Source organism: Phragmites australis, chromosome 4 (assembly GCF_958298935.1).
Source record: "Phragmites australis chromosome 4, lpPhrAust1.1, whole genome shotgun sequence".
Classification (NCBI taxonomy): Eukaryota; Viridiplantae; Streptophyta; class Magnoliopsida; order Poales; family Poaceae; genus Phragmites; species Phragmites australis.
The window spans coordinates 36,807,994-36,817,417 of NC_084924.1; the positions used below are offsets into that span (position 1 = coordinate 36,807,994).

A 9,424-nucleotide genomic window follows, 5' to 3' on the forward strand; every position below is an offset into this window, starting at 1 on the left:
ACAACATTGTAATCCCTGACACTTGGTGGTGGCTCCCTTGTTAACAATGCTCTCCTAAGCATCTTTTTTAACACAGAGCCCCCTCTGTCACTACCACTACCACCTCCATACTCGTAGGACTCGCCTGCCCTCCTCCTGAACTCTTCCTCGTCCCTCGATTGAGCCATGGCACGCTGCACCTGTTCCTCTTCTATGTCCTCATTGTCGCTTGTCAAATCTACTTGAACTCTAGCTGATTCTTGCCTCCGAACCCTTTCATCTGCCTTTCCCTTCCTCTTATCTCTTGCCCTATCCAGCTCACGTCTGAAATAATCACGTACATCTGGAGGCACCCTATCACAATGTACAACATTCGATCCGCACCCTGCCAAATGTTCTTTCAACCTTGTGGCACCACCGCCTCTCTTTTCCTTATTGCAATAATTACACCTAAAACTCGAGGCCAAATTGTCCCCATGCTGCCACACCACATCTTTATCTGTCATCGCTTAGTTTACAATTTCTCTATTGGAAGAAGAAATCTTGATGGTTAGCCTACTAATACATATCTCCACACATGTTCAAATCGCTACTCAACTCAATTGAACAAAAATTATCAATGGTTACCCAACTAATAAACTTATTTGAACGAATATTAGCACCATTTGCACCTAAAATCGGCCGATTATCTAGCATGAATATTACCATCATTCGCATATACACGAACAATTCAATGTAATAAGTTCTATAACCCAGCGAATCAACTGAACTCATCACTGAACAGTGCATTTTACACAAAAAGCTACTACACAGTTCACAACCGAACTCATAACGCAGTGCATCGTCGAAATACCACGCAATCTATCACTACCGACCATATTACATCGATTACCGACTGATAAGCACTAAAAATCGAGGTCGTTGAAGTGGTTATCGAAGCGTGGCCGACGGTTACCGAGCAGCGACGATAGCATGCAACGAGCTGGGGCCGACCTTCGGTTACCGCACCAATGCGGTCGATAACCGCCCACCTGAGCTCGATAACTGAAGAAAACTCGCCGGATTTGCACCGGAGCTCACCGGATTTGGTTGGGCGGTCGCCGGTGTCGCGCGTGGAGCTGCGGGAGTTGGGGTGGGGAAAGTGTGCAGTGCACTGCTAGCTCCAAACCGACGCTACCTTATCCACTGGCCGTGGGCTGCAAACGGGCCGGAAGCTAGTGTATATTCGGCCCAGTACAGAAAACAGCCCATTAAAAATATATCCGAAGTTTGCCTGTCAATTTAGATGTCCAAACGATATTTGTTTAAAGTTTAGTTTTCATAGATACTTTGAAATTAACTCTAGTTTTTTATCAGATTTTTTGGATTTTTTGAATTTTTTTTAAAATTGATTTGAATTTAAATTCGGTAACCGCTCCACTTTTGAAACCGACTGCACCGAGAAGGGATAACCGCCATTTTTTGTCGGTAACCGTCGCATTTTTTTAAGCGTGCCTACAACTACAAAGCTCGCAATCGCGGCCGCACTCGCATGCTCCTCGCCTCCTCTCGTCGCCTACCGCCTCGCTCCGGGGTCTCCGATGGCCTCCACGCTCGCCATCATTAGGCCCTCCACGCCGGCCCCGCTCGCCGGCCGCGCCCGGTTTGCCGCGCCGGCGGCCGTGAGGGTGGCCCCGCCGTCCAGATGTAGGTATTCGTCAGCCAGGGTGTCGCTCGGGTCTGAGGTAGCGGTGAGCGCGGACGAGCTCTTCGCCGACTACAGGCCCACCACCGCATTCCTCTTCCCCGGTCAGGTACGATGAGGCATAGCGAGCTGCTGTAATTTGTTAGATTGTGTCAGGTGGTTCTGTTGATTTATAATTTGGTGCTTTAGTGCTTCTGTAATTTGCATCTACCACATGCATAATTCTAAGATAAATGTACCTTTGCTTTTCTTCAAAACATAAATACCTTTGTGGCATGTCGACATTATTATAGCTAGAGTGCTTCTTATTTCAGGGTGCCCAAACTGTTGGAATGGGTGGAGAGGCTCAGAGTGTTCCAGCTGCTGCCGAACTGTTCAACCAGGCAAATGACATACTTGGGTATATCTGAATCTCTGATAGTATCTATGCGTTTCTTTTTTCTCACGCTTGTTACTTCTTTAAAGTTCATGAGCGCTTTCCTTCCAAGAAAAAGAAATATGAAAATGCTCATGCTGATGTTTTTTTTTTCTTTCGGTTAATATAGATATGATTTGCTGGATCTTTGCACCAATGGACCAAAAGAAAAGCTTGACTCAACAGTGATCAGTCAGGTATGTGGATTTCAGAGTCCAATGTCATTCACACCAATGTATAGTTATTTTGTTTTCTTTTTCATGCAACTTTGTTTTATGTATGTATCACCGTTCACTAATGATAACTATCCTACTATCAAAATATGTTTCCTGATTCATATTATTTTGGGTTTATAACTTCTATACGGCCAGCTTGCAAATCGCAAATTTGAATGAGCAATTTTCAAGCAGTAGTTATGATCTGGTTTGGCTACTGATATTTTCATTTTGCGGTTTGTGCTGGAAATTCCCCAGAATCAGTTTGGCATTTTTCCTTTTTGAATCAGCTATATTGCGTATTCGTATGAGTAAGACTGCCAATGGTTATGTGTTTGAAGTACAATATTTTTGCAGTCTTATCGTTAAGTGTCGTGTTCTGCTTACTGAACAAGTTCCCTTTTGCAGCCAGCTATATATGTTACCAGCCTTGCGGCAGTAGAGGTACTTCGTGCACGTGATGGAGGCCAAGATTTAATTAACTCTGTAGATGTCACATGTGGTCTCAGCCTGGGAGAATACACGGCACTTGCATTTGCTGGTGCTTTTAGGTATTCCTTTTTGTCTATTATGTCAAAAATGTGCGCTCACGTCCATCATGGCTTATTTTGGTGACCATGGCTTGTGTTTTATAGTATGTCAAGTATGTACACATACTCATTGTATATCAATGCACAGCTTTGAGGATGGCCTGAAGCTTGTCAAACTAAGAGGAGAAGCTATGCAGGTTAGTCTACAGAAACACAATTGGATTGTTTGTTTTGACTTTCTAGGTTGACTTTTAATGTTCCTTATCTGTGTAGGATGCTTCAGATGCTGCCAATAGTGCGATGGTTAGTGTGATTGGTCTAGATCTAGAAAAGGTGCAACAACTATGTGATGCTGCTAATGAGGAAGTAGATGAAAAGGAAAGAGTTCAGATAGCAAATTTTCTGTGTCCTGTAAGTATTTTATCTGATGCTATCCTGTTAGTTGCCTACTGGGTCTTGATTGAATTCAAATGAAGTAACACGACATATGCAGTTTCTGGTGGTGTAAAGGGTATTGAAGTGGTGGAAGTCAAAGCAAAGTCCTTCAAGGCCAGAATGACGGTTAGTGTCCCAGTATATCTATATTTGCTGGAGACATGCATGAAATATTTTTTATACCACTTATGAAATATGAAATCTGACCATCATGATTTTCAGTTATTTCAATGGCTGTCATCGGCTTGCTTTGTTACATTATCACCATACGATTTTACATGTCTGAGTTAACCATTAAGTTTTCAGGTTCGCTTAGCTGTTGCTGGTGCTTTCCATACTAGGTTCATGCAACCAGCTGTTTCAAGATTGGAATCTGCGTTAGCTGCCACAGAGATTAGAACACCAAGAATTCCAGTCATCTCCAATGTTGATGCACGGCCCCACTCAGATCCTAACACAATCAAGCAGATTTTGGCGCGGCAGGTGATCTCTATACCAAACTTGAATTCATATCTTAGGCTTGCCACTTTCAAGGGTGAATTGATTTCTGAATGTTGTATGGTTCTGACCTACTGGAGCAACAGGTAACCTCTCCCGTACAATGGGAGACCACTGTGAAGACTCTCATGGGCAAGGGGATTGAGAAAAGTTATGAACTCGGACCCGGAAAGGTTAGAGCTTAGTTTATAGTTTCTGAGGTATCTATCATTCTATTGTTAAATAAGGTTCTCGAGTTATAGCAGTAAAGTGTTTTCTATACCAAATTTTATTGTAGCAGCTTACCCTTTTTCTGGTAACCAGGTTATAGCAGGTATTCTGAGGAGGATCAACAAAGGTGCTAGCATTGAGAACATCGGTGCTTAGATGTTACAATTTCAAGATTTTTCCGGGTCAGATAATAAGTTCCTGAAGTACTCATGGTACCAAATTTCATAGCAGAGGGGTTGTGGCAATCGCCCCACCCATCAGGGATAAAAACGAACCTATAGTGATCATTGTAGAACCAAGTTTGGATGCCTAGAGTTGGCGGATCTTTCGGTTATGTTTATCTACCACTTGCAGCTGAATTTTGACCTTGATGTGTAATGTACACCTGTAAACCAAACTCGTGTGTAGTCTCCACGACCATCTGAACAGAAGTGTATTTTTTGCCGTACTCAAATAAAAGGAACATTTGGTAAAAGGGATGTCTTAGCAGACTTGAAACTTGGTACAATGCTATTGCTACACGTGTCTCTACAGCACCGTTAGTTCTCAACGAGTTCAACGGGCGCCCATAAATTTCCGGTTACATCGACAGTACAGTAACGACCTCAAATTACGTTCATAATGAACAAACCAAACCAATACTCAAACGAATATCAGTATTAGGATAAAACAGCAATAAGACCACACAGGCACACAGGAATATTTTTTTGTAACACAGGAAATGTTCAATGGTAGACATAATAACGGAACGGGTTAACCGGACAAAGGTTCTATAATTTAAATGCTCAAAACTTAACATTGTTCAAGTCCACAGACAATTCCACCCAGTAACAAATACCTACGCAACACTTTTGGCATCAAATCTATGATTTCTGAAGTACATACGGAGCAAACTAGTTGACACCTCTATGAAAGCATTCGGATTCAAAGAAATGAAATGGAGATATCCAAGGCTTCATGCATTTTCAGTCACAGGGTACTCAAAGACCACATCTTTTCCACAGAGCCTGCGGTAGACGGCAGTGAAGGTCTCCAGCTTGTATTCGGTGTTGTTCCTCTCCTTCGGGTCCAAGAAGATCTGAAAGAGCATCACAAAAGGTTCAGCACCAAGAATACTTGAATTGTATACAAAATAGGCCAAGAAATTCTAAACAATAAAAGCTGAGGGACAGTTTCAGTGTATACACTTGGTTTATGGCTTTATGTAGAGATAGTATAAGTGCATAACGAGTACATCATAAAGATGCAGTGATGCCTATGAAATGCTACAATTGCTCACAGGCCATTTAAATTATCAGAAGAAAACAAGGTAATAAAAAAGGAAGAATGTACCTTGATAACCTTGGCACCATCCAAACGGTATCTGACACGCTTCCCCACAATCTCAGCTGGGTAGACAACATCCTCCAAGATTCCATCATGAACAGCAGTCAAAGTCCTGGTGCGAGGACGCTGAACAGCTGAACCCTTCTTGGGTGGCCTCACGATCCTTCTTGTCGCAATAACTACAACATCCTGTGTGAAGTGAAAAGCATGATCAATTCAAGTATTGCTTAACCAAAAGTTTCTACAGCATATGATTTGACACCATTAAGGAACTCCCTTACCTTGTATATTTTCATCATTTTGGAATAAATAGTGCAAAAACAAGGTAAAATAAGACCACAATAACCTCTAACAATAACACTTAAACACCAACACATAACATAAGGTAGTTAATAAGGATCTTCAGTGTATGTGCACCTCAAGATTAGGTTACCGAAATAAATCACAAAACAGACATAAATATTAGTAATCAAGTCTACAGGGCGAACAAGCACGGAAGAAGATAAAAAAACTTGGAACCTGCCGAACTTCAGCTCACAAACAAATCAATTACATGGTTGGTTAAACAGGGAAGAATCTTATGCCTTTTCAAAAATTAATGAAGAAATATGCAATTAACCAACAAGCATACTGAGCAAAAGATATCAGAAATCATTTGGCAGCTTAAATCATTTGGCAATTATTATAAAGTAATTGACGAGGGTAGACAAGGGTTGTTCATGGCTCACTAATCAACATGTTTTAAGAGCCAATATACCCAATCAACTTCATACCCCAACATTAGAGTATACCTTAGTTGCGCATAACAGGTGGTATTGAAGTGCTGCAGAGCCTAATAATATGGAAATGCAGTGCTAACTTGGCGCTCCTATTCCTAATACATCTCAAACACGGACCGCATATGCTGTATCATGTCTTGCGCCCAACATTCAGACCCCACTTAGTTTGTTTAAGCAGAGCAGCAAACTACACACGCAGCAGCGCAGCAAAGCACGAGCAATTCACCTTGCCACTGAACTTCTTCTCCAGCTCCCTGACGAGCCTGACGTGGATCTTCCTGAAAGCCTTGCGCAGGCGGTAGGGTACGTGGATCACCACAGCCTTCCTATTCCCGGCAACATCCATCTGGCTGCAAATACACAACCATCATCACATGAACAAGTAAATACCAAAAGGCAAGCTCAATCCTCATCTAAGACTAGGAGATGCTGGATAGGATCAAACGGCCGCTCACACTGCATTGTTGATGTACAGGTCCTTCAGATCGCTCTTGAGCTCCTGGTTGCCGTTCTCCAGATCAAAGAAAGCCTGCGAGACAGCACCAAGAGAAGACACATCACACACCGATACATCCACACACCTAGCAGTTCAAAAAAAATTTGAACGCAAGAACAGAAACGACGTTGAGATGTGAGACTGAGAGGACAGGGCGCTCTGACCTGGGCGACGGAGTCCTCGAACTCGGAGGGCTCGAGGCCCTTCTCCTTCTGGATCTTCTTCCTCGCGGTGTACATCTTCCTTCCCTTCGCCGGGCCCTGCTGCAAGGAGATTCGATTCGGTGGGCGCAGATCAGCGACAAGCACGGGGAGACGGGAAGATTAGTGTTAGTTGATTCGGAGGCAGAGGGAGCAGAGATGGATGCAAAGATTACCTGACTGCGAGGAGACGAGGGGAGGAGCGAACTGGAGGTGCGGCGCTAGGGTTTGGTGGCGGCGCGAGGGCGCTCTTATATATATGGTTCTAGTCCTCAGGAGCGGGCCGATGAGGAACGATGCAATGTGAGACGGGCGTCGTTTTGGCCCAATTAATAATACATGGAGAGAAATAAAGTGAATGATGGGGAAGGTAAGTGGAGTACGGCTGAAAGTATGGGCTCTTTGTGGCGTCATTTCTTAGATTTACAAAGTATTAAGGAGAGTAGATAGAAAATGCAATCGAGTATTGTCATTAAATGGAAACCATCGAATGATGGCTTTGTGAAAGTAAATTGCATCATTTTTAGCGACAATAAGGGTAGGATGGTGAGGATATATGTCACGTCTTAAATTCTATAATTGTGTGATTAAATTTAATCATGTATACTTAGTGTTATAATTATTTTTGAGATAAATTATTTTGACTTGCTATAGAAATTTGTTTGAAATCAATTGGATGAGAGAAAGAAATTCGGGAGAGAAAAGAATTAAAACCGTAGTTAAAACGGACATCTTTCTCTCTAACATGTGGGACCCACCCGACCCCATACCTCCTCCACTCCAAAGAGGCAGCCCACCTGCCCCCTCTCTCTCCTCCTCACTCTCGCTCACATCCCCACCCGAGCTCCCTCTCTCTCTCTCTCTCTCCTCACTCTCCCTCACGTCCCCACCCGAGCTCCCTCTCCCTCTCACTCCCCTCTTAAGCCCTCTCTCTATTTCTTCCAAAATCCGAGCTCAAGAGAAGGATGGGAGGTAAGCATGTGGTACCATTACGATCACGAGCTTATAAGCTATACATTCCTCCAATTCATTTTCGTTTTCCCGAAGGATTCGAGCCAATTTTGTTGTCTTTTGGTGTTCTTTGTTGAAGCTCAAGGAACACCGGAGTTCTTCGATTTTCTACCGTTTTCTCCTTCTCCCGTCGATCCCCAACCTCGGCAAAGCACCTTGGGTAAGTCCTTTAGGCTTCCCATGGTTTGGATACGCATTTGGTTGGTCAAAATCCGAATTTGGAGCTAGGTGGTGAAGTTTGGATATTTTTGGATGTTTTAGACCTAATTTGAGAATTTGGATGAATTTGAGTTATGAATTGAGTTTCTAGGTTGGGTAGTGAGTTTTAGGACCTTTGAATTAGCTCTAAGATGTTTTCTTTTGGTATGGAGAAGTTCACAAATCATTTTGGCCAAATTTCCCTCTCTCAAACGGGCTGTTCTGGAGCCACCCGGAGAATCCGGGCTAGCCCAAACGGTCCAGGTGACTCCCAGCTGAAAATAACATAGAGCTCCGCCCGGAGGGTCATCCGGAGACTCCGGTACCCCAGAGTATCCGGGTTGATTGTTCATCAGCCTTTTTTCTTTTGTGCTCATAACTTGTAAAGTTCATAATAAATTCTCTGTAACTCCAAAAATTATAAAACCATTTTTTTTCATAATAAACTACTATATCTATTAAAAATATCCCCAACCATTAAATATTGAATTAAATTTATGAGATTAATTAATTAGGTTAAAGCTTCATTAATTCACCGATAATTCTTCACAAGTTCAAAGTGGGTGAATCCAATTTTACTAGTTTTCTTATGACTTGTTCTAGCTAGGAAAAATATTTTCATACATTGTAAAGCATATTTTTATGGTATTTTATCTTGTGCATATTGTGGTATGCATTGTTGCACTTTATTCATACTCATGGTATTGCACGTGTTATTGTTTTTAGAGAACGTCGAGCCGGTGATCCAGGAGAGTGAGGGAAACTTTGGACAGCCACCTAAACAGCAAGGCAAGCATCTAATATATTGAACCCTATCAGTTGAATTGAATGAAGTCTAAATATTGATAAATTATGCTTATGTATAGGTTTGCATGTATAGGGAGTCGATGTCGGGAACAAATGGGTAGAACCTACGCCAATTGCATTCTTCTACCTTGATGACTTGTTCATCCACGTTCCTTGTAGCTTTGAGATGATGTTGTGTCTAGGTACAAGTTCAACTTATATGCTTAGCCATGCTTAGGTCTTTTGGTAGAAGTCGAACGACGACGTTTTCCGTTGTTCGCGAGCATACGATTTACTTTTGTCGCACAAATACATGGTTGAGGTTGTTATGGTTGGTTGAGTGGTGAGTATGAGACGAGATGTGGGCAGTGTTAGGGGTGTCATCTGCCCTCAAGGAAAGTTCGGGGGTAGTTTGGGAAGGGAACCCGAACACCGTAGGCCGCTTGCATCGTTTAAGATCGTCCGTCGGTACAGTTGGTTTTAGCACTTACCTTACTCACAACATGCCGATCTAATGGTAAGGCGAGCCGAATACCTTCGCAGTTGTGGCTTTGTGGGGCCTGAACATCGATGGTGTGAGCGGGCGGCCTTGTAAGTGGTACTAGTTTGCTCCGGGAGTAGTTCAAGTACCGTCACGCCGAGCGATGCATGCCACACACGGT

The 9,424-nt window shown here is 42.9% G+C and overlaps 2 protein-coding genes across 3 annotated transcripts; one reads left to right on the plus strand and one right to left on the minus strand.

The window, feature by feature from the left end:
• Positions 1-1,476: 1,476 nt before the first annotated feature.
• LOC133916300 (uncharacterized) lies at positions 1,477-4,406 on the plus strand. Its single transcript, XM_062359918.1, has 10 exons — positions 1,477-1,772; positions 1,978-2,063; positions 2,209-2,275; positions 2,702-2,844; positions 2,972-3,020; positions 3,097-3,235; positions 3,299-3,384; positions 3,565-3,741; positions 3,843-3,929; positions 4,060-4,406. The coding sequence occupies exons 1-10, from the start codon at positions 1,560-1,562 to the stop codon at positions 4,120-4,122; spliced, it is 1,110 nt and encodes a 369-aa protein (XP_062215902.1). The 5' UTR covers positions 1,477-1,559; the 3' UTR covers positions 4,123-4,406.
• Positions 4,407-4,719: 313 nt separating this feature from the next.
• Positions 4,720-7,084, minus strand: LOC133916299 (small ribosomal subunit protein eS7-like). 2 transcript variants are annotated; one of them, XM_062359917.1, is made up of 6 exons: positions 6,944-7,084; positions 6,732-6,827; positions 6,527-6,600; positions 6,298-6,421; positions 5,299-5,481; positions 4,720-5,044 (listed from the first exon to the last, which is right to left on the minus strand). In XM_062359917.1, exons 2-6 carry the CDS (start codon positions 6,804-6,806, stop codon positions 4,922-4,924), a joined length of 579 nt encoding a protein of 192 aa, XP_062215901.1. In that variant the 5' UTR covers positions 6,807-6,827; positions 6,944-7,084; the 3' UTR covers positions 4,720-4,921. The 2 variants fall into 2 exon arrangements, with proteins under 2 accessions (XP_062215901.1, XP_062215900.1); XM_062359916.1 differs by having other exon boundaries at positions 6,732-6,830; positions 6,944-7,080.
• Between the last annotated feature and the right edge of the window lie 2,340 nt (positions 7,085-9,424).